Source organism: Trichomycterus rosablanca, chromosome 23 (assembly GCF_030014385.1).
Source record: "Trichomycterus rosablanca isolate fTriRos1 chromosome 23, fTriRos1.hap1, whole genome shotgun sequence".
Lineage (NCBI taxonomy): Eukaryota > Metazoa > Chordata > Actinopteri > Siluriformes > Trichomycteridae > Trichomycterus > Trichomycterus rosablanca.
In genome coordinates, this window is record NC_086010.1 from 8,747,096 (window position 1) to 8,773,145 (window position 26,050).

Here is a 26,050-nt window from a genome sequence, read left to right on the forward strand (position 1 = left end):
ACCATATAGAAGCACTTTGAAGTTCTACAATTACTGACTGTAGTCCATCTGTTTCTCTGCATACTTTTTTAACCTGCTTTCACCCTGTTCTTCAATGGTCAGGACCCCAACAGGACCACCACAGAGCAGGTATTATTTAGGTGGTGGATCATTCTCAGCATTGCACTGACAATGACATGGTGGTGGTGTGTTAGTGTGTGTTGTGCTGGTATGAGTGGATCAGACACAGCAGCGCTGTCTAACTCTATTAGACACTCCTACCTACTGTATTTGGTCCACCTTGTAGATGTAAAATCAGAGTTTGAGTTGGTCATATTCAAGACCTTCATCAGTGGTCACAGGACGCTGCCTACAGGGCACTGTTGGCTGGATGTTTTTGGTTGGTGGACTATTCTCAGTCCAGCAGTGACAGTGAGGTGTTTAAAAACTCCATCAGCATTAATGTGTCTTATCCACTCATACCAGCACAACACACACTAACACACCACCACCATGTCAGTGTCAGTGCAGTGCTGAGAATGATCCACCACCCAAATAATACCTGCTCTGTAGTGGTCCTGTGGTCCTGACCATTGAAGAACAGGGTGAAAGCAGGTTTAAAAAGTATGTAGAGAAATAGATGGACTACAGTAAGTGCTTCTACATGATAAGTGGAGCTGATAAAATGGACAGTGAGTGTAGAAACAAGGAGGTGGTCATAATGTTATGCCTAATCGGTGTATATCATAAAGTTTCATGTTAAAGCAATATAAAACTGACTTCTTTTTTATTATTCCATAAAAGGAATGTCTATTTATTTATATACTTACACTGTATTTCTGATCCCTCAGGAGATCTATATAAAATGCCTATACATTGAGTTAAATCCTCATGTTGTTAAATCCAAAAATCCTTATTTTTTTCTTTTTATCCACATATCCTTACATAATATTACAGTAATTATCTGTACGTTGTCTATTTTCCACTCTCTCTATTAGGGTGGTGGTGGTTTACGCTACTGCATGATGGCAAGAAACTTGCTCTCTTCCGCGAGGGTGGACAGAAGGGAGCTCATGTCGCCGATAGCCATGTTGCTGGTGCCAGGAGGTACGCTCTGAAACATATTCGAGAGATGAGGAGTCATTAGCCGAGAGGAAGCGTGCGATAAACCGTGACTGCTGGGACTAACGACATCGGATACCAGACTGCCCTGGTCGAAGTTATCGTCCAGGATGGAGGAAAAGTTCAGGCCGACGTTATCCAGGACATTGTCGTCTGTGCTGCACTCTATGGTACTGGTCACCTGGTTGGCCCCAGGAGACAGAACATCCCCCGAGGGTCCAAGAGATACCTGATCATTCCTAAAAGATTCCATTTGACAGAACTCAGTGTTGAAGGACTGATCAAATAACTGCTCTTGCTGCATGGAAGAGCACGAGTTTGGTTGAAGTCGATCGTCTACTTCTAGTTTAAGTCCTGAAACCTGATTAACAAGCGAACAGCTGGTGCTGTTGACTTTTCTACAAGTTTGCTGCTGGTAGGGCTGTCCGTTGCGACCGTTAATGAGTTGTGAGGTGGAATATCGCTGTGCTATAGTGGGCTGGGACTGAATATGGGGTAATACGGAGGTACGGGATAATCTGCAACTTGATGTTCCTCCCCGTATTTGATCTCGTGATGAGTTTACTTGGTGGAAATTGTTCGGTCGGACAGATCCTGGAGCAATCTGGATGCCTGATTGGCCAAAATTATAAGTGCTCGAGCTACCTCTTCCGGTTACCTTACAACTCCCTGGAGTTGTTCCTGTATTCACACCAAGGTTCATCCTGGAAGACAGATCTTGGCTTACATTAGAACCTTGCCTCTGTTGATTTGGGTAAGTCATCCCATTGTGGTTAGAGTTGCAGTGGTCTATAAAGTCTGAAGGGAGCTGCTGTACCACGACCATATTTTCAAAGTGACCGAATGGACGGCCTGCTGCGTTGGTCTGGCTTGGCCGGGGAGGAGAAACATCAGCGCTTCCTGAGGTTACTTCATTCCATTGGATGGGCAGGCCATCATTCCTGGGACTTTGTCCCTCCTGTTGCTGGAAATTCCGTACCTGTGTGCCATTATTTCTGTAAATGTAGGAACTTGTACCATTTTGCTGGCTACGTACAACCTCATGTTCCTCATTTCTGAGGTACTGGGTCAAGTCATCGGGCAGAACGTCATCATCTCTGAACAGGTGAGCTCCATCATGCTCCATGGCCAAGGCTTCAAGTGCTGATTGCTCTAAGATGCTTGGGGGGCAAGGGGAAAGCAGGTTGTTCTGGATATTACCCTCGGAGCGGGTGTAGTTTTGGAGGCTTAGACCTTGTGGCAAATGATTGCTAGCCAGAGGGGGTAAGGGGTGCATATTATTCAAGCTGCTAAAACGCTGTATTTGGGGCATGTCGTGGGTACTGTGATCTCTTGTCCGTACAGGGTCACTCGCCCTTCGGTCACTAATGCCCGGGTTTTCGCCTGGGTAGAATACCCTATGCCTGTACCCCGTGTGACCACTATGTCCATGAGCGCTACCATCACTGCAGCGCCGTGGTTTGACCAGAGGTGGCAGTGTGAGCTGACTCTCCTCCTGCCCGGCAACAGTCATCCGAATCTTCGATGTCACCTGTTCCATGTTTGGCAAAGGTGTCGGCGGGGGTCCACCTGTTGCCGCAGCGTACTTAGCCTTGAGATGATAATGCTGTGCCGGGGTCAGGTTCAGGACACCCTTCGATCCGAAGGCACCTCCTCCCACACCGCCACTTCCACAACCGCAGTTTCCACCGAACACCAGCCCACCGGAGCCTACGCCTCCTCCACACTGACTGGCCTCGCTGGAGCGGCGTGAGGCGTCAGTGGAGATGGGGTCGTAGGAGTCGGTAGCGCTGAGGTTGTGCAGGCGCCTGTGCTGCGTGTGCTCAGACTGCGAGGCCTGACTGGAACGGCGGCTTGAGAAGCAGGGAGAGATGCCAGAGGAACGCCGGCTACTGCTGAGATAGGCCGAGCTGGTGGCGCTGTCCCTGCTGTCACGACGGTCCCGGTCCCGTAAGAGGTTTAGAACCGTCAGTTCTGTGCTGGATGGTTCAGTATATGAAGGAGGCTGAGGCACTAGTGAACCCCCACACGTGTTCTGAACAGTACACGACCCTAGAGGTAACAAAAACATAGATTAGTAAAAAGAAGTACAAATTGTCCATTTTATCAGCTCCACTTTCCACCATATAGAAGCACTTTGTAGTTCTACAATTACTGACTGTAGTCCATCTGTTTCTCTGCATGCTTTGTTAGCCCCCTTTCATGCTGCTCTTCAATGGTCAGGACTCTCCCAGTACCACCACAGAGTAGGTATTATTTAGGTGGTGGATCATTCTGATGGTAGTGTATCATTCTGATGGTAGTGTTAGTGTGTGTTGTGCTGTTATGAGTGGATAAGACACAGCAGCGCTGATTGAGTTTTTAAACACCTCACTGTCTCTGCTGGACTGAGAATAGTCCACCAACCAAAAATATCCAGCCAACAGCGCCCTGTGGGCAGCGTCCTGTGACCACTGATGAAAGTCTAGAAGATGACCAACTCAAACAGCAGCAATAGATAAGCGATCGTCTCTGACTTTATATCTACAAGGTGGACCAACTATGTAGGAGTGTCTGTTAGAGTGGACACAGTATTTAAAAACTCCAGCAGCGCTGCTGTGTCTGATCCACTCATACCAGCACAACACACACTAACACACCACCACCATGTCAGTGTCACTGCAGTGCTGAGAATGATCCACCACCTAAATAATACCTGCTCTGTAGTGGTTCTGTAGGGGTCCTGACCATTGAAGAACAGGGTGAAAGGAGATTAAAAAGGTTGTAGAGAAACAGATAAACTACAGCCAGTAATTGTAGAACTACAAAGTGCTTCTATATGGTAAGTGGAGCTACAAAACTGTACAAAAAATGTACAAAGTAAATATGGCACTGTGTGCTGGCAACATTATTGAATACATAAGTGTGACATTAGATAAACCCTTACCGTTACCTGTCAGTCCAGGCAGGCTCTGGCCCTTCGGGGGCGGTGTGGGTGACAGATGTCTCGACACGTCTCTGTTCACCTGCCTAAGCCTCTCCATCTTAACCTGTTCCATCCAGCGCAAAGGCCGCCCAAGACTTCTGCGTGCCTGCAGGGCTAGAGTAGCCGCCGTGGCGGTAGCGGTGGATACAGTGCAGTCCATGATAGGAGCACCCTCATCTTCTCCCTCTCGGTCTTCCTCGTCTTCCTCCTCTTCATCCTCCTGGTTCGCAACCACCACCCCCTTCCCCACCAGCCCAATGCTGGTCACAACAAGCTGGACTCCACGGCTGAGATGGGAGCTGGTGGGGGACTGGTCACTGCCGCATGAAGACTGACCGCCAGGGCTTGGCTGAGACGTCTGAGAATACAGACATAGATGAATGGATTAAAATGGGTGAGTATATGTAATGATGAATTGACTGTACGAACCCCATTTCCAGAAAAGTTGGGACATTATGTAAAAAAACAATCAAACAATCATTGATTCATTAATTCTCTTGATCTTTTATTTAACTGACACAAGTGCAAAGAAATGGCTTTCAATGTTTTGGTTGACTTACTTGATTGTATTTTGTACATATTTGAATTTAATAGGATAATTAAGTTACACTTGAATTCACACATTGAGAGATGTCACAATAAGCAGGTGAATTGGTAACGTGAGGGAATCATGACTGGCTTAAAAGGAGGATCCACGAAGCCTCAGTCTTTGCAAAGATGGCTCATGGCTCTCCAAAAAGGATTAGAAAGTAGCTATGCACAACAACAACATGGGTTTATATACAGTACATGCACATATTGCCTGTGCTTGCCTAGCCTGCCTGCAGTCCAGATTGGTCTGGAAAATCAATGGCAGACTGTCCATAAACCTTTAGTCACTTGTTCTTACTTTGACCGCTATGCCCGCATTCTCCACCATTTGTTAGAACAAGCAATCCTGAAATCTTGTGCGCATGGGAAGATTCACTCTGTGTCTCTTTAACGAGTATCTTCCCGTGCGCACAAGATTTCAGGATTGCTTTTCTCACATTCAACAAATGACACTAGAGTAGAAGATCTGAGCAGCAAGATTTTTCTTTAAAAAGAACTTAATGTTCTAACACAAACTATTAAAAAAGTATAATTAATGGCAGGATAAGAATAATCTAGTACAGATTAAATGCCCTTACTTGTCATTTATACATATATATGTGTACAGTACAATAACATTCGCTTTATTATTTATTATATACTTGCAACTTTCAACAGTGACTGTGTGGCAGAGCCAGGATCCAAAGCCTCAACCTTCCAGCTGGTAACCCACTGCTCTACCCACTAGGCTATCACTGTAATCACTAGAATATTAATTTATATATTTATTAGGTTTTTAACGTCATGTTTTACACACTTTGGTCACATTAATGACAGGACTGGTAATTACTGGTTACACAAGCTGAGATTTTAACTCAAGAATTAGAGATCTCAGTACTGGTGGGCTAGTGTGTTTTACCACTATGCCACCCGAGCAGCCTGAACAAGGCCGTCCTGTCCAGTCGAAATATTGTGGAATGCCTTCCCTTGCTAGCAGGTGGAATAAACCAATGCTATAAAGGAAATTATATGCTTCCCAATTTGCTGCCACAGTTTAGGAAAGACCCTTTTTTGTTACAGTATCTCCAATCCACCTCACTTGCATGTCTTTGGACTGTGAGAGGAAACCCATGCAGACACGGGGAGAACATGCAAACTTCACACAGAAAGGACCCGGACCACTCCACCTGGGATTCGATCCCAGGACCTTCTTGCCGTGAGCCGACAATGCTACCCACTGAGCCAGCGTGTCGCCCTCACTTACAATAGGTAATGCAACAGTAGTAAACATGCCGGTCCTAACTTTTTTGGAGTGTGGTGCAAGAAACTAATTAATATTTAGTTTATATTTTCAAAATAAATTAAAGGTAAACAGTGAAAACATTAGAAATCTGTTCTTTGTACTTTTGTCAGTTAAAAAAACTCAAGTGAATTGACAAATCCCAGCATTTTACAACTTTTTTAGAAATGTGGTTTGTAGGTAGGTATTTCATGAACATTTAAATTACATTGAAAGAGTGAAATTACAACAATGAACTGCATTTGAAATGGTATGTTGAATGGAAAAATGGAGTAAATTCATAAACACCGCTGTGCTGTCATAAAGACACCAGGAAAGGTAATAGAAAATTGAGAACAGCAGCGTTTTTAAAGGTCTGTGTCCATAAGTCTATTCTATTTAGATTTGCCTGCTTGCAGTCCAGACCTTTTCCCCATTGAAACCTATGGTGCAAAAGTACAATATGACAGCAGAGACCCCAGTTGGTTGAGCAGGTGAAGTGTTATATTAAACAAGAATGGGAAAAATGACACATTTACAACCACAACGATTGGTGTCCTCAGTACCCAAATAAGTACTAAACTTAAAAGACCTTCAAAGAGCTTAAAAGAAAATGTGATGTAACACAGTGGCAACCATGAACCTGTAGCAAGTGTTTTAGATTGTGCGAGAGGTGCTCAGGTGGAGCAGTGGTCTAATGCAGTGGTCCCCAACCACCGGGCCGTGGACCAGTACCGGTCCCTGGGTCTTTTATTACCGGGCCGCACAGTAAGAATAAATAATCACAGATTGCTACGTCAGCAATGAAAACACGGCTTCAATTTCCTTTTTTTAATGCATTTTCTCCCCTTTGTTCCTCCCCCTTTAGCGCGTCCAATTGCCTAATTGCATCAAGCTTCCTCTCCGCCTATGCCGATCCCTGCTCCGACCGAGGAGATCGAAGCCAACCCACGCCCCCTCCGACACGTGGGCAGCAAGCCGTATGCATCTTATCACCCACACATTGACGAGTGTTGTGCCACCTAGCATTGTGTACGGAAAGACACACCCTAAGAGCACTCTTTCCTCATCTCTGTGTAGGCGCCTCTAATCAGCCAGCAAAGGTTGTAATTGCACCAGTCTGACAGAGAGCGACCCCTATCCGGCTTAGTCCCGCCCATCTGAACAACAGGCCAATCGTTGTTCATGTGGCCGCTCAGCCTCAGCCGGCAAGGCAGAGCTGAGATTCGATACGATGTATTCGAGATGCCGGCTCTGGTTGCAGCGTGTTTTTATCGCTGTGCCACCTGAGTGGCCCTGCTTCCATTTCCAACACACACATGGGTGTTATTGTCTCCAGTCACCCCTAGGTGGGAGCATCATCTCGTTGCAGCTAAAAAAGCTAATTTGTGAGCAGTATTGTTATTCTATTTTAAATCCTCCTGCCCCCGCCAGTCTCTGAAATATTATCTTACATAAAACCAGTCCGGGGTGCAAAAAAGGTTGGAGACTGAAGGTCTAATGTACTAGCCTGCTACCTGTTCTAGCACCTACACAGACACTACGTCTACACTGTGTCTGTTGGGGGGATGGTCAAGAAGTTTCCTTTGCTGGCTGCTTGAAGCACATACAAGCTAGAAGGGAAATATTGCAGATCATAGTACGTGACTCAGTTGTCAGTTATGAGGTGCAGAATGTTTCCTGCACTATAGGTTTAACAACCAGACTTCAGAGTCAACATGTTTGATAGACACTCAGTAATTAACACAGGTGATGTATAAACAAAAAAATAATGTAAAGTTGATGTAGAAATTGCATTATTAACCTGACATTATCAATGTCATGACACAGATGAGTGAACCAGCATCGAAATGACATTCAACATGTGAGAACAGAAATATCAATGGTTGGAAAAGCAGAGCTCATACAACATCAGTGCTAATATTTTACCAAATCTCACCTGATTACCCACTGTCCTTAGAAAGAGAGGGCAAGAAATGCGTGAAGCATTGGATAAAAAAGACATTCAGTTATTATACAGGCCATGCAGAGCAAAGGTAACACAGTAGTAACAATGTTATGAGAACAAGAGGGCAATACATCAAGCACAGCACTGAGAATTAAGAAAGAAACTGGATGAATAGACAAAAGTATTGGGACACCCCATCTAATTTTTGAATTAATGTCTTCCAGTCACAACAATTGTGAACATTTGTAATAAATCATAGGGAAATTATATGATTCCAACTTTGCATCAACAGTTTATGGAAGGGCCTTCCCTGTTCCAGCATGACGGAACCCCTGGCACTAAGCAAGGTCTATAAACACATGAAGAAAAGCTTGGTTTAAAGACTCTTCACCTCAGCTTCACTGAAAAGCTTTGGAATAAACTGGAACATTACGGCCACACAAATGATATTTTGACTAAATGGGCACAAATTCCCATAGACATACTTCAATATCTTGTGAGAAGATTTCTCAGAATAGTGGCTACTGATATAACTGAAATGATCACATAGGAGTCACTGTATTTTAATACCATTTAAAATGAAATGGATTGTCCATCAAGCTCATGATCAGGTGTCCAAGTACTTTTGGCCATATAGTGTATTTTCACAGTGGCTATTCTATTTAAAAAGTATGGAAAGGGGCTTACCATGGGCTTTTCTGTCTTAATTGACTTGACCTGCAGACATTCTTCTTGTTTTGAGGTAGCATGGTTATACTCTCTTTGGTCAGCAAATGTACCTAAAGGCCTTTGAGACCCTGGTGACCGGCCTTGTCCGTTAGCCCCGGGTTCACGCGGTTGGGTTGGAGGCCGGGGGTAAGTGTCTCCACGCTGTTTCTTGGTGACATGGGCTTCAGGACCATGGACTGTCTTTACATGTTTGCGTAGAGAGCTGGGGTCAGTGTAGCGCTTGGTGCAGCCAGGAATCTTACATACATACGGTTTCTAAAAAAAGACAAGGTAAGGAGAAGCAATAGGTTTTGTACTTGGAATTTAGCATGAATTAGAGTTCTATGGCATTTATAAGTGAATTAATCCATGGTTGTAACCCTATCCACACTGGGGTGTTAAAAAAGTCAGCAATGAGGTCTTTTTAATTCTGAACACAACTGAACAAGAAGCACATAAGAGTATGTGAAATGCTTTCTGATCCTCAGTGGGTCTGTCCAAAAACCTAGTGAGCTCTGTACATAGACAACATTTTATGTCATCCTACTCGCGCTCCCGGTAAGAAGGCACGTCTAAATTCTTAGATACCTTAAAATGCTGCCTACTGAGATGCCTTATATTGAGCGATATTCTATCCGAATAAGGAGGAAGTGGCGTGTGCTTCCTTAGCGGTGAAGGCAATCCCTTCTTCAATGTTCAGGACTCTCCCAGGACCACCACAGAGCAGGTATTATTTGGGTGGTGGATCATTCTCAGCACTGCAGTGACACTGACATGGTGGTGGTGTGTTAGTGTGTGTTGTGCTGGTATGAGTGGATCAGACACAGCAATGATGATGGAGTTTTTAAACACCTCACTGTCATTGCTGGACTGAGAATAGTCCACCAACCAAAAATATTCAGCCAATATTTAGTGCCCTGTGGACAGCGTCCTGTGACCACTGATGAAGGTCTAGAAGATGACCAACTCAAACAGCAGCAATAGATGAGCGATCGTATCTGACTTTACATCTACAAGGTGGACCAACTAGGTAGGAGTGTCTAATAGAGTGGACAGTGAGTGGACACGGTATTTAAAAAGTCCAGCAGCGCTGATGTGTCTGATCCACTCATACCAGCACGACACACACTAACACACCACCACCATGTCAGTGTCACTGCAGTGTTGAGAATGAGCCACCACCCAAATAATACCTGCTCTGTAGTGGTCCTGACCATTGAAGAACAGCATGAAAGGGGGCTAACAAAGCATGCAGAGAAACAGATGGACTACAGTCAGTAATTGTAGAACTACAAAGTGCTTCTATATGGTAAGTGGAGCTGATAAAATGGACACAGTGTAGAAACAAGGAGGTGGTAATTAATGTTATGGCTGATTTGTGTAAGTGTAACCTTTATGTTTTGGGATTTGGGAAAGATGAGGAGCGTTTTCAATTTTTTGATACAGAAGTGACACCCAGAGTTCATACAGTTAAAGAAGTTTTTTAAAACCTGCTTAATAGTGAGCCAACTTTTAAGTTTATTTCTAAAATACCTAGCAAGCCGTTTCAGAAATGATAGCAGGCCGCAAATGGCCTGCAGGCTGTAGTTTGGACATCCATGCTTTATACTTAGGTAGCTGCCTAGGTAGGCATCAAGGCAGCTTTCTAAGTTTTTAGACAGACCCACTCTGTGGGCCACTGAAGCTATTTCAATGATCAAATACTTCAGCTAATCGGTTTTGTTTAGAGAAATTTACACCCATGTGTCAACTTGTGCCCCTTTCCTTCTCAGCTGAGATGTTACAATAAACCCAGTGTCTAAAACATAACTTCCATAAAATCATTGTGTGTGTGATTAATTGATGCAACCAGTAAAGGAATGCCTAATGTACTGGTTATAAATAGACTTATGACTGTAATTTACATTGTAATGTATAATTCATTTGTTGGAGCCTGTGTAAGCTAGTAATGGTAATCCAGATGTGATTATGTACCTCATTGGAATGTGTCCGGTTCTGATGTTTCGCTCGATCTGATGCGTTAGAGAAAGCCTTGTTACAGCCCTCGTGTTCACAAACATAGGGTTTCTCTCCAGTGTGAGAGCGCAAGTGTGTCTTCAGGTTTTCCAGTCTGGAATAGGCCTTGGAACAGCCTTCAAACTACACAGAAAAAGAGATGCACTCTGCTTAGAACATGATTAATTTACTGTTAAATTAATACACAGATTCTATTAATATATTTTTTAAACATGAGGGTTAATTCAGGTTCTGAGAACAGACTCACCGTGCACTTGTGTGGCTTTTCGCCCGTGTGTCTGCGCATGTGGACCACTAGCATGTACTGGGCCTTGAACGGCTTCTGTTCTCGAGAGCACTCCTCCCAGCGACACACAAATTCCTTCTTCTCTCCGTGGATGTGGTCATTATTGATATGCTGTGCGAGAGATAAAGGGGTGACGTCAAAGATTAGGCCATAGCAGTTACTAAGTGTGTTATTAAATATCTGAAATTCAAATCAAGACAGTATCAGTGATTAAACACAGCCAGAACAAAATGCTTTTCATTTAGCTTTTGATGTGTTGGCTTTTCCATGTATCAGTTGAAAGAGACTCCTATATGACCATGGATCCAAACATGGGTCTCACTGGAGGACTGTCTTGTTTCTTTTCTGAAGGCAGTTCAAAAAGGGCCGAGTCCCCAGCGAAAAGGTTAAGAGTAACAACATCTGCGTCTGTGCAAAACCAGACAGATCAAGCCAGGCATATTGGTTTCCAGGGAAAACCAAGTTGCCAACAGTGAAACCAGCAACTCTGTGGGGACCTCAACCTGACGCAAATCAACACTCAATGAGGTGCTAAAGACTGTCGGTTCAAGAACTGACACAATGAGCCATAATGGCATGGCAGGTGGGCATGATTCTCTAGCCCACACCCCCTGCAGGTGGGCCTGTTACAAATGCAAGTTGTTCAACTAATAAGATGAGGAAGTGGACCACTTTCACACACTGTGCAGATTTAAGCTCTTATTTTTAAGCAGCCCCGAGACCTGCGCACAGCTTTAAACCCTGATTTCACATGTCCAAACAGACAAAACTTGAGTTTAGAATAAAAACACCCCAAGAACTGGTCAGAAGAATCATATTAAAAGAGTTTCTTAAAGATAAAATTACTCACAATTTAGAGTAGTACCTTTGAGTCATAATACTTTGTACTATGCTGTTGGTGGAAAACTCGGCTGTAATTTTAGAGTGCTGTAATGAATTCTATTTAACATTTAAATTTAAATGTTAATTCATTTTAACATTAAATTTAATGTCCTAAAACCATGACCACAATAATTTTTAATAATTTGTTTGTAGGCACTCTATTTTTTATTTAATTAGTTTTTAATATTATTATTTATTAGGATTTTACACTTTTGTTACATTCATGACAGGAACAGTATTTCTCATTACACAAGATTCATCAGTTCACACAAAGTTATAGGGCGGCACGGTGGCTAAGTGGGTGGCACTGTCGCCTCACAGCAAGAAGGTCCTGGGTTCGATCCCCAGGTGGGGCAGTCCGGGTCGTTTCTGTGTGGAGTTTGCATGTTCTCCCCGTGTCTTGTGTGGGTTTCCTCTGGGGGCTCCGGTTTTCTCCCACAGTCCAAAGACGTGCAAGTGATGTGAATTGGAGACACTAAATTGTCCATGACTGTGTTAAATATAACCTTGTGAACTGATGAATCTTGTGTAATGAGTAACTACCGTTCCTGTCATGAATGAATGTAACCAAAGTGTAAAATCCTAATAAACAAACAAACATGTCCAATAAAATAGAAATTTTAATAGTTTTTTGTCATACTAATATGATTAAAAAGAATAAAGTCATAATTGTGTGGGAAGAAGAAAAAGCCAACCGCCAATGGTACGGTGTAATGACATATGTGGACCACAAGAGGGCGTGTGACAAAACAACTTGCTTCTAATAAGCTTACAATAGAACAGCGGGAAGTTTCTAATCCACCGTAACAGCACAAAGTTAAACTATTTATAGTCATTGACAGTGTTAATGTTGTGTTAAATGATTTATGTTTATAGCAATAAGAACCACTTCTTAATTTAAAAAAATAAAATAACAAAATTGGTTAAATTAGAGGGTTTAGGTGGTGGCTAACAGCCTGTGCCAACTAGCAATGTCGCTGTTAAAACCACCTCGTTTCTACACTCACTGTCCATTTTATCAGCTCCACTTACTACATAGGAGCACTTTGTAGTTCTACAATTACTGACTGTAGTCCATCTGTTTCTCTGCATGCTTTGTTAGCCCCCTTTCATTCTGTTCTTCAATGTTCAGGACCACCACAGGACCACTACAGAGCAGGTATTATTTAGGTGGTGGATCATTCTCAGCACTGCAGTGACACTGACATGGTGGTGGTGTGTTAGCGTGTGTTGTGCTGGTATGAGTGGATCAGACACAGCAGCGCTGCTGGAGTTTTTAAACACCTCACTGTCACTGCTGGACTAAGAATAGTCCACCAACCAAAAATATCCAGCCAACAGCGTCCTGCGACAACTGATGAAAGTCTAGAAGATGACCAACTCAAACAGCAGCAATAGATGAGCGATCATCTCTGACTTTACATCTACAAGGTGGACCAACTAGGTAGGAGTGTCTAATCGAGTGGACACGGTATTTATCCACTCATACCAGCACAACACACACTAACACACCACCACCATGTCAGTGTCACTGCAGTGCTGAGAATCATCCACCACCTAAATAATACCTGCTCTGTAGTGGTCCTGTGGGGGTCCTGACCACTGAAGAACAGGGTGAAAGTAGGTTAAAAAGGTATGTAGAGACATAGATGGACTACAGACAGTAATTGTAGAACTACAAAGTGCTTCTATATGGTAAGTGGAGCTGATAAAATGGACAGTGAGTGTAGAAACAAGGAGGTGGTTTTAATGTTATGGCTTCCTTGTTTTGTTGTTTTGCCTTCATATCTGGCAGGGTTAATGCATGTCGTGCCTTAGTGTCCATGTCCAGCTTATAAAGAATTTCAATAAAATCCTGTCAACCTTTATCATGACTGTCCACTTGCCTGTCATGACAAGCTCTGACAGTTGTGCTGCCCATGGGAATTTCTAATCTGAGGCTTACAGAGGGACAGGCAGGAGAAAAAGGTGTAGGGAGGTATCAGTTCAATTAAACCAAAATCAGTTTAAACCTCCCAGCAATAAAATCACTCTTTATTTTGTAGTATCATTATTATATACCCATTTGACCGCTATATTACCCCTTAACTTCCACTGTTCTATCTATTGCTTTTCTTTTGATCAAATCCCCTTTGTGCATGGGCCCTTCTTATTTCCTCTACGCATTATGCTTTGCATGCCTTACGCATTATGATCTGCATGCTAGTCTCCAGCTACTTGAAAGAAACTCATATACACCACACCCATCCATCCACTCATAGACTGAGGTCAACATCTGGCTTGCACACAAACAAGAAGTAGGCATAGATTAGAATTCAAAGCACCGTCCTTTTGAATTTGGAGCCAGCCAGCCAGAAACAATATCCTGATCACAGGCGACCTGGATTAATATATTCCAGATCGCATGTGGGACACTGCCCAAAGAGAGGAAGAAAAAAAAGAAGAGAAGTCTCCGAACTGTCTCTGAATTCCCTCAAATACAAAGTCAGATAGGTGACACAGGTGAGTGACAGTAAAAAGCCAAAAAGGACAGAAAGATCCGGAATAAATACAAGTGAGAGGTGCTGGTACAGGTGGAGAGTGGAGCTCATACTCAATTCCTCTTCATGACATGAAGGCGATTGGCGCTGCCAGCTTCTCTGTCACCTTTATACCACCTGCCCAAACTTTTCCGGAGTTTGGGTAGTGGCACTGTATGATTATGAGTATGTGTGGGTTTCAATAAGAACACACCTCTAGACACTAAGGTGGTGAACTGTCATTCAGACCTGAAGTATTTTTTACATGGCAGGTCTGGACAACAAGTCTTGCTGACCGCTTTGGTCATCCTACTAATCTCTACAAAGGGAGTTATTCATGTCAATAATTAACATCACTGTTCTCAATCTGAGCACCCATTTTTTAAACTACAGTAGACTCTTGACTTACGAATTTTATTAGTTCCAAAGGGCTGTTATTAAGTCAAAATGTTCATTAGTTAAACCTATTTTTCCCATAAGAAATAATGTAAATAGAATTAATCCATGTCAGACATCCCAACCCCCCCCCCCCCCACCTAACCTTTCTAATGTCTTAAAAGGTCTTTTTTGTTATAAATACAAGTATATTTTCCCTTAAATCTTAAATTATAGAATAGATAATACTCTAATAAACAATAATAAACAACAATACACAGTAGTACTGTACATAAACACACACCACATATCAGTACAGTACGTGTGCTGTACCATACACCATAATACATTTCCTTCTTTTTATATAAAATGTATCTACCAGAAACAACAATAACACCCAAATGAAAAAGATCTGAATAAACAAGGCAGAAGAAACGATTGCATGAGTATGTAGGTCTGCTCTGGTTCCTGGGATTGTGCACCACAGGATATTACACTGAGTGGAAATTCTTATACAATAAAGCAGAAGATTTACATTCATTAAATGTATCACGAGAGTGCCCATGCCTTTTCGGCAGGAGGTCAAAAATTGCTCATTCATCCAGACTTAAAACCTTAATATTCCAAATCTGAGTCTGAATTCCTTAGACTACTTTATTACAACCAAATGTCCTGATCTTCACTTGCATGTCTTTGGACTGTGGAAGGAAACCAAGAGCACCCGAAAGAAACCCAAGTGTCTTATCTACTTAAGTGATTTTCTTCTTTAAAAACGCTAATTAACATACAGTCATGACAATAAATTCCACTCTCATCCCCTGATACAGTAGCATATAACACTCATCTGTAAATTAAACCAATAAAACTGATAAAATCCTTTATGGAAGGCATTACGGAACGTTTAGGCCTTTAAAGACTTGCTGTGTGGAACAACATCAGCTCTGCTCCTTCCTTGGATTTCGACATTTCTCTGCTCCACTTGCACTGAGTGCGCCTCCCCACGGCATACGATCCGTCTGCATCTGCGACGGCACTCAATAACCGCAGCAGAGAGAGCGAGTGAGGACGCGAGACTACATCAAGTCCCTGAACGCTCGCTTGTACAAATGAGCCTGATGCCGCTGCGCGTGATGCATGACCTTACTACACTGATCATGCGATGTACGAGCAGGGGAGGAAGAGGAGCGAGGAATAAAACCGGGAGTGACACTAATACCCTAATGGTCAGATATAATAGCTCTGGTAATTGAAGGGATTGTGCTGGTGGTGGATGGGGGGGGTTTGTGGCTGGTAGAAACACACTAACAGGTGCTGCGAGCCTGAGATTTCACTAAAGGAAGGAAGGACTATTTATTTTTACAGCTAACGAGCTACTAGCGCTACACACACTTACACACGCTTAAATAAACTGTTGTTTGGGGATTTAGTTAGGAAGTGCTTTATAGCCGAAAAACCAACACACTCGGGTACACTCCCAATTCTCAATCATCATCATCAACTGTATTCATCATTCACTTTCTTAACCGCTTTTCCAATTAGGGTCGCAGGTGGGGTGTGCTGGAGCCTATCCCAGCTTTTCAATGGGCGCAAGGCACACAGTAACACCCTGGACGGGGCGCCAGTCCATCGCAGGGTAATCACACATACACACATCCATTCACCTATAGGGCAATTCAGTGTCTCCAATTAACCTGACTGCATGCTTTTGGACTGTGGGAGGAAACCGGAGCTCCTGGAGGAAACCCACGCAGACACGGGGGAACAAACTCCACACAGAAAGGACCCGGATCGCCCAGCCTGGGGATCAAACGCAGGACCCTGTCGCTGTGAAGTGACAGTGCTACCCACCAAGCCACCGTTTTAAATATTCTCAATAACAAGTCAATAAAAAATGGGAACTACATATTTAAATAAATATTTAAGTACCAATAAAAATAAACAAGCGCTCAGGTGGTGCAGCTGTAAAAAAAAAAACACCGGCCCGCTGGGCGTCTAAATACAGATACTCTTGGCTGTGTCTGAGGGGGGATGGATTGGGGTACTATCTGCAGTGTTTTACTGTCTGGCACCCATTGATTCTGGGCATGCCAGACCCACTGTGACACTGATCAGGATAAAGCGGTGGTAAAACAGACAATAATTGAATGAAATTAATAGAAAAAATTTTATAGGTAAAGGGACAAAAACAAATATATTTTAATATTTAATATAATATACACTATAATTATATTATAATATAATATATTTTTATACAACCTTACCATGCACCATATCAGTAAATAAATAATAAAAATCTGTATAATAAATATACAGTACATGTGTATAAATCAGTCAAGCATTCAGTATTTTATCATTAATATCATTAGATTTTTTTGACCTTTATATATTAAGCTTTTAATAATCTCACCATAAATTAGGACACATTGAACAAACAGATGAAACAATTTAACATGGTTAAAACTTTTCACATGAATTCCCTTAAATATTTAAGTCTTGTGGGTAAACCTGCAGACAGATAAGAAGATAACGTAAAATTTTCGAACACCCAGACATGTTAGTTTAGGTTGTATATAGAGCATTTAAATATTTTTATGAATTAATCTTTGCATACACTAAGCCTATTTAACTGACCCTCCCAGTTTCCAGCTTTTTCACCCAATGCTTCAACTGCAGTAAACTGTGGCACAGGTCTCAGAAGCTAACAATGACAATGGTTTGTTATTAAAGGCATATTTAGGTGTAAAAGGTGTAACAGTTGTATTATTCTGCTCATTTTCTGGTCAGGAGTGTAGGTCAGCATATATAAAATAGGTTATTTTGACATGAACTGAACTGAGGATAAAAATTAAAGCAACTGTATTGTAACATATCATTAATTTACTTTACTGCATAGATAAAAGCTACATACCGAGCCCACAATTTCCACCTGCTTTTATGACTTACTGCTTTTTTACCAGCTCTTAAAGCATCTATATTGTCTGCTTATCATCCCTCTCACTAAGCTGCGACCTGCCCCATTAAAAAGCAGGCATGCATGAAAAGAGTCTGTTTACACTGCAGTTTCCCAAAGCACCGGGATCCCAACAGCGTTCGTTTTTATCAAACTCCTACTAATAAATCATAACCTGCTTTTTCTCGTCGATCGCTGAAGCATTCGGTGTGAAAAGAGCCGAAACAAGGAGCTCACAAGTAATAGAAGTAAAGTGTGGATAGAAGAGAGACAGCATGAGAGAGACAGAGAGACGAGTGTGGGGTGGAAATGGTATGTGTAATTCTTCTCTGCCTTTTCATCTCTGTGTAAGATAGTTCACACTGATAAAGCGTTTAATCCTAAAGCTGATCAAAAAAAAATCTGCATTTTACCAATTAAAGGGTCTTTGCACCCGCCAGAGGGGCTTTTAAGGGGAAAAGAAGGTTTGCCTATTTCTTCAGCTTCTTTTTATCTTCTAGAACAAGGCAGAGAGGCTGTTCTTATTTTATACACACAAGTCAGTCAGTGGAAACCATTTCGAACTAGATATTAACTGCCTAACTTAACTAAATTAACAATTATTATTTTTTTTTACTAGTGCACACAGTATCAATACAACAATCAGCCATAACATTAAAACCACCTTGTTTCTACACTAACTGTCTATTTTATCAGCTCCACTTACCACATAGAAGCACTTTGTAGTTCTACAATTACTGACTGTAGTCAATCTATTTCTCTACATACTTTTTAACCTGCTTTCACCCTGTTCTTCAATGGTCAGGACCCGCACAGGACCACCACAGAGCAGGTATTATTTAGTTGGTGGATCATTCTCAGCACTGCAGTGACACTGACATGGTGGTGGTGTGTTAGTGTGTGTTGTGCTGGTATGAGTGTCCACTCACTGTCCACTCTATTAGACACTCCTACCTAGTCGGTCCACCTTGTAGATGTGAGGTCAGAGACGATCGCTCATCTATTGCTGCTGTTTGAGTTGGTCATCTTCTAGACCTTTATCAGTGCTTACAGGACACTGCCAATGGTGCACTGTTGGCTGGATATTTTTAGTTGGTGGACTATTCTCAGTCCAGCAGTGACAGTGAGGTGTTTATAAACTCCAGCAGCGCTGCTGTGTCTGATCCACTCATACCAGCACAACACACACTAACACACCACCACCATGTCAGTGTCACTGCAGTGCTGAGAATGCACCACCTAAATAATACCTACTCTGTGGTGGTCCTGTGAAAGCAGGCTAAAAAAGTATGTAGAGAAATAGATGGACTACAGACAGTAATTGTAGAACTACAAAGTGCTTCTATATGGTAAGTGGAGTTGATAAAATGGACAATGAGTGTAGAAACAAGGAGGTGGTTTTAATGTTATGGCTGATCAGTGTAGGTCATCTACCAATATTTCTAAGTTTAATACATCAACCAAGGAATATACCGCCCAAACAAGATTATTTAAATACAGCTTATTTTTACCCAAGTATTTAGACTCTTAACAGTCTGCTCAACCATTTAGTTGAGCTTACTTTAAGTGTTAATTTGGAAGAAAACTTGGGATCACTTATAATTATTAAATTTATTACTTATTCAACAATTTCCACATCTGCACTATTTCTCATATATTGCAAAAAGAAAGCTTCATAGGCAGACAATAAGCATCATTTGTAGCACATGTACATATAAACTAAGCTCTATGATCATTTTCACACTTGCTTCCATTATTTCAGGTCCAAACCACAGACCGGCCCTAGGCTTATAAGCGGAAGAGCGTTATTGTTTCAACATTGTGTTTATGCAGAACCGGTCCTTTGGTATGCTCAGAAATGTGCAGAACATCTTTGCAAAATAACAAATAAAAGGCAACTGTAATGTGCTCTGCATATTTACATTCTGCCCTGATTTGTTGTTTGGGAAAGAAAATTCATTCATTCATTGTCTGTTTTATAACCAATCTATCCTGGTCAGGGTCGCGGTGGGTCTGATTAATTGGGCGAAAGGTAGGAAACAACCCAGACAGGTCGCCAGACCATCACAGGGTAGACACACACACACACAGACAGAGACACACACTTAGGACAGTTTAAGTAGGTCCAGTTGGCCTGACTGCATGTCTTTGGACTGTGGGAGGAAACTGGAGCACCCGGTGGAAACAGGAAAAACATGCAAACTCCACACAGAAAGGAATCAAACCCAGGTCCCCTCTTGCTATGAGGTGACAGTATTACCCACTACGCCACCATGAATAGAACATTTTTTTTTTATTAATAATAATTCAATTACTGTATGTGTGCAAGTTGGAATTAAAACACTTTCTGGCACTCAGGTGGTGCAGCGAGATATTCCGCTAGCACACCAGTGCAGAGATTCTGAACTCCTCAGTTCGAAACTCAGCGTTGCCACCGGTCGGCTGGGCACCATCTAGTGGGCATAAATGCCACTGCCTGCAGCAGACTCTAATTGGCTACCGTGTCTGCTAGGGTGGGTTGAACGGACTATGTGGGTGGGGTCTTCTAACGCTCTGCAAGGACCCTGATTAGCAGATAATGGCGCCTATGCAAAGTGCATGGGTGGAAAAAAAAGGGATGCTAAGGACTGCGCACGGGTCGAAGGAGGCATAAGCAGGAAATATACCTTCCTCGAATGCAATTAGGGATCCCCAGCAGCGGAAGACAAATTCAAATTGACTACACTAAATCTGGAGAAAAATGAGAGAAAATGAATAAATAATAATAATAATAAAAAAAAACACTTCTACAATTTTGTTATTTTGACAAAAGTGGAGCCACGATTAGCAGTATACAGTTAAAGTCTATAAACTTTCAACGTTCCATTATTTAAGTACCTGTCATTTGCCAATCGTTCCCGGACACATTGGCAGCTTTAAAGAGCCCTTATCTGTCCGAGTGCCCCTAACATAAAATACCCAGAGCATGTGTTTGTTTGTAAACTTTAAAGGCTCAAGAATTTCAGAGTAAAAAGGAAAAAAAAACAGTAGGTACTGTATCTCTAAAAAAAAGGGGGGTGAGGTAATGAATGAACTGAGGGAAAATTGACGCCCGCTTGGTTTATGCTGACTGTGCAGGGCAGATAAATTCACTAAATTGCACAGATGCGATGGTTATCTTATCAACGGCACCGTGAGTGCTTAAGAAGCCCTGATAAAAGAGCACGGCGGGGCGTCGGGGTAAGAACGACTGCGTTTCATGCTAAACACAAACACACATCATCAGGACTGTAAAGGGTTTGAGCGAAGCACCCGCTACGAGGGTGGTGCATACGTTTCATGTAAAATTAGCCCAAGTGTGGTAGAAATAACACTTGTAAACAAAGCCATGTGATTAGCATATTTTCAAAAAACACACAAAGTGAGGGCTGGGTTCATGTCAGGTTTGGGATTGTTAAAAGAGGAAAAAAAAAAAGCTCTATATCTTTTAAAAACACAACAATTAAAAAATTACAGGTTCCTGAGGCACTTATGTGCTCAGGTCGTACAGTGGTAAATTAAGCTAGCCCACTACCACTGGGATCCAAGGTTCGAATACCTCGGCATCACTGGTATTGGTCGGTCGGGCATCTATATACTGACAGGATTGGTTGTCTCAGATAGGGGGTGGCCGAGGCCCTGTAATGCATTGGCGTCCTGTCCTGGGTGTTTTACTGCATTGGACCCACCACCACCCTGACAGGATAACGTGCAGGTAAAATCACTGGTAAAAGCACCCAACCACCCCCAAAAATACCAAACCTACACTGAAATGTAGTGACTGTGGACCTATTTCCTAAAAGATAGAGACAGATTGAGAACCACTGCCATCTACTCAATCCACCAGTGTGTTTTACTGCATTGCACTGAGTAATTCCAAGGAAACAAGACCCACTACAACCCTGACAGGATAAAGTGCTGGTAAAACCACTGCTAAAAGCCTCTAACCACCCCTAAAATACCAAAACTCCAATGAAATGGAGCGACTGTGGACCTATTTCCTAAAAGATAGAGATAGATTGAGAACCACTTCCAGCTACTCAATCCACCAGTGTGTTTTACTGCATTGCACTCAGTGATTCCAAGGAAACCAGACCCAGAACTACCCTGACAGGATAAAGTGCTGGTAAAATCACTGGTGAAAGCACCCAACCACACCCAAAATACCAAAATTCTACTGAAGTGGAGCGACTGTAGACCTATTCCTTGAAGACAAAAAGACAAGACCACTCAGACCCTATAATACATTTTAAACTAAGAGAGAACTAATATTCATTTGCACAAACCATTCATATTGATCAGAGTCTGCAGGTAGGGAAAGGATAGAGACAGATTGAGAACCATTGCCAGCTACTCAATCCACCAATGTGTGGCAATCCAAGCTCCCAAAAAAGAATAAAGACAGGGAACGCTGCAAAAATCAGCGCTGGGATTAAAAAGGGCAGAAGGGGGAGTGGAACAGCCACTAATTGCATCCAGTATGGATTTATATGTGGTGACCCATCACGCCCCTGGTAGCAGCCTTCCACAAAGAGAAGGTAAAGAGAGTTAAAGCTTAATGAGGCGCAGAGACTGCAGATTAAAGAAACCGGCAAGTCATTTGCACCGCCATGCCCTCTGCTGGCTATTAGCGGAATTGCAAGTAGGCATGATAATGTTATCTGTGCCCCTGCCCAGCATTATGGCCACATATGGTGTGGATAGTTCTGGATTTGTATTACTAATCGTACTAATACTGATTTAAAATGTACGCAATGTAATTGGCTATGCTACTTGCAATTGTTTACAATAAAAGATTGTAGGGAGTTGTACCTAGAAAATAAGTCAACCTGATATATAACAAGGCTATTTCAGAATACTTCTTATACACACACAGAGTTCTCCCCCTTCCCCCCCAAGTGCTTTTAGAAACAGCAGCAAGAAGTTGTCAAGGTCCTCAAGCTTTGAGCACAGGCCTTCAAATGCGGGAGGCAGGCCATTCTCGGCTCAGGATATCAATTATAGATAGGGGTTAGCATGGCCGCTGTGGATTGCCATGTCACAGTACGGATAGACAGCCGTGGAGAACTAAAGATCTTTCCATCCGATGTGTGTCTGTGTGTGCCCGTGTGTGTGTGTGTGGGTTGGTTAAAATGAAATTCAGAGTGTTAGGAGAGCTTAAAGGTACACAGAGTTTGTAAAGGTCTCTCAGCTCATCGCTCCGACCTGGATGTAGCTGTGACAAATGGTGTGTGTGTGTTGTTCTCTGCTTCTTGTCATGACTAATATATAAGTACATTTCCAAATGTGCGTTTATGTGTGTTTATTCTTACTTGCACAAGCTGTTCCTGGGTGTCGAACTCCCTGCAGCAGTTCTCCCAGTGGCAGTTGGTCTCATACACCACCTCTGGTTCCTGTTTTCCGTCGTCTTTCTCTCCTTCCTCTTTTACCAGGGTCATTCCGTCCGGCTGATCCTGTACCAACATAAACGTCCCAAAATATGGATTTTAATATTATAAACAGCCCAGTCAATGACCTCCATTGTAAGACATTCAGCTTATCAATTATGACAGATGTCCCCAACCTTTTTTGGCACCATGGACCAGTGTCATATGAGATATAATTTCACGGACTGGTGTGTGCAGGAGGATATAAAATAAAATTATATGACAAGCATAATGAAAAACACATAACGAGTGCATAACAATACTACTATTACATAATTATAATACACTAATGACGGAAAATCAGTGAGAACACTAAACCTTTTTTTGCTGCAATGAGACGCTCCCACCTAGGGGTGATATTAGACAATAACACCCGGAGTGTATTCCTTATGTCCAGTCTACTCCGTAACTTTGGGATAGGATGTTGGAAATGGAAGCGGCGTTTTCATTGCTTTTGTAGCGATCTCTACCGGTACCGGTCCGTGGACCAGTGGTTGGGGACCACTGAATTATGGTTTCAATATAAAATTATTAGCAAAACTAATTTTAATATTTTTTAATCATTTCTTGTGTTTTTAAATGAGCTTAACCATTCATACAAAATTAAGGATTAATAATGAACAGAAAATCATAAATATGTGTTTGGTCTAGTTAAGTGCGTAGGTAAATATCATTATGAGGCTCCAATTCTCATTTGGCTAAATAAAATAGTTAATTTAAAATGATATAAAATTATAAAAAATCATTTATTAAATAAATAAATAATAATTATTAATAATTAAAAATCATTAATAAATACATAATTTATTTATATTTATTTTTATTATATGTATAATATAAATATTATATAATATTTATAATATATAATAATAAATTTTATATTTTTTTACTATTTTTATACTTTAACTGTTATTGAAATTTGTCTCAATTAACCAATGGCTTAAGATTAAGCATAAATATTTACACAACACTTTTTAAAAAATTAATAATAATTAATAATAATATTTTTACAATACCATGATATAAAAAAAATGTTTCTATTACTTCTATTTTTAATCAACATTAGTTTTTCTTTATTACATTCTTATAAACAGGCAAACGGCTTTTGACTCATAAGTTGATAAAGATGGAGTTCCAAAACACATCCAAACATTCAAGTTTAAAATTTTAAACAGCAAATCTAAAACGTTATTTAGGATCTTAAAATCAAGCTTTGGTGGTCCATAAAGACATGGTTGAACTAGTCTGGTTTGCAAAGAGCCCTGACCTTAACCCTATTAAACACTTATTAAAATGGCTCAGGTGTCTATATGTGATCTATCTCAAGATGTTTTCTGGCACGGCGGATCGTTTGTCCATGTTTTTTTATTTGGGACAGTCCTAAGGCTGACTTATCACAAGGTCAGGTTTATGTACCACGATGCTTTCTGTATTTGTCTGGGATTGGAACCAATGAAATGTAGGTGCTGCTGAGTTTTACCATTACGAAACATCAGCTCACTATGTCAAGATGTTGTACACAGTGCTAAAAGCCCTGAACTTAACCCTATTAAACACCACTGGCATGGATTAAAACATCAGTCTGATGGAGGCCTTGCTCACAACTGATGTTTTAATCCATGCCAGTGGTGTTTAATAGGGTTAAGGTCAGGGCTATTAGCAAACCACTGAAGTTACTTCAACCAAACATGTCTTTATAGACCTCACGGTACAGTTAATGAGAGTACTACATACAGTACTACATACACATCAGTCGGCAAAATAAGGTGGCTTGCTTAGATTTTATTTCCTAATTTGCATATGCATCTGATAAAAAAAAGCACCCACATAGCTGGTGCTTATCGCATCTGCCGCACAGCCACAGCACGACACCGAATCAAAGCCTTAAATCAAGAATTTTAAACTGTGCCACCTAATTGGCCTCCAGGCAAAACACACAAGTGTAAACTTGCGTGTAGGTGGCAGGGTGGGTGCAATGCCTTGAAGATAAAACTACAAGGAAAGGACTTTATGTGTGGGATATCTGGGTGTATACGAGGACACGTCTGCATACCTGCACACTGACTGGTCCTGGACTGGATGGTTCGTTATCGGGTTTAAATTTGGAGCGTTTGTGGTGCATGGGGTCTCCTGTGCTGCTCACTGCGGATTCGCTTGTGGGTTTATTCTGAAACGAAGCAAAGAAAGAAAATATACAGAAGTGTGTGACACTATATACTAAAAACTGCACAAAAACCTGGACAATGATGTCCCAGCATGCTGGGGACCCCAATGGCGTCAAAGGAGGGTGCATTTGCCTGACACACGCCCCCTGAGACGTGTGCACAGTCCACCAATCCTTCCTTACTCTCCCATACTTTGGAGGACTTGTGCGTGACGTCGGTTTAGCCCATGGAGAGCCACGCCCAATCTCAATTCTGCAGGGTCCTTACACAGTGTTGAAGACCCAACCCCCTTTTAGTCCGGTCTTTTCCCACACAGCAGACTAGTGGCCAACTTTGTCTGATACAGGCACTGCCAATTGTTCCTGCTAGGGGGCGCCCAGCCAACCGGTAGCAGAGCTGAGATTCAAACAAAGGCCAAATTAAGACAGGTCCGACTGGGGCCTAGGTCTCCCCGCTGCGCCTCCACTGTTGATCGAGGACGGCCACGCTTGTCATGTTCCACCTCTGACATGTGCAGTCGCGAGCACTTCTTTTCACCTACCAGAGGTGGGGTCTCACTGAGAACAGTATCATGTACGGACAGCGACACAATGCCATACATGATCCCGTGCAGGCACCTCAACCAACCAGCAAGGTCGTAACTGCAGCAAGGTCATTGTCCCTCCCCCGTACAGACACACAGCCAATCGTGTGTCTGTATACTCGAACTGGAAGGCATTTGTAATAATGTGTGTCAATTAATGAGCATTTTTTCTAGCAATTTCTTGATGCAAGACATAAAAACACTCGTGTCTGAGTGACAGTCAATGCCAGACTGAACCTATGTCCTGAATTCTCTTTGT

General features: G+C 42.1%; 1 protein-coding gene across 1 annotated transcript in view; it reads right to left on the minus strand.

Moving 5' to 3' along the window:
- Nucleotides 1-851: 851 nt before the first annotated feature.
- The window catches only part of gli3 (GLI family zinc finger 3), a 159,539-nt gene continuing 134,340 nt past the window's right edge, over nucleotides 852-26,050 (minus strand). Inside the window, exons 9-15 of the mRNA XM_062985354.1 lie at nucleotides 25,097-25,210; nucleotides 22,930-23,070; nucleotides 10,835-10,984; nucleotides 10,546-10,710; nucleotides 8,551-8,847; nucleotides 4,028-4,424; nucleotides 852-3,153 (exon numbers count right to left, since the gene is read on the minus strand). Of these exons, the coding sequence (XP_062841424.1) occupies nucleotides 995-3,153; nucleotides 4,028-4,424; nucleotides 8,551-8,847; nucleotides 10,546-10,710; nucleotides 10,835-10,984; nucleotides 22,930-23,070; nucleotides 25,097-25,210 (3,423 nt within the window). The 3' untranslated portion in view covers nucleotides 852-994. The remainder of the gene's footprint in view (nucleotides 3,154-4,027; nucleotides 4,425-8,550; nucleotides 8,848-10,545; nucleotides 10,711-10,834; nucleotides 10,985-22,929; nucleotides 23,071-25,096; nucleotides 25,211-26,050) is intronic.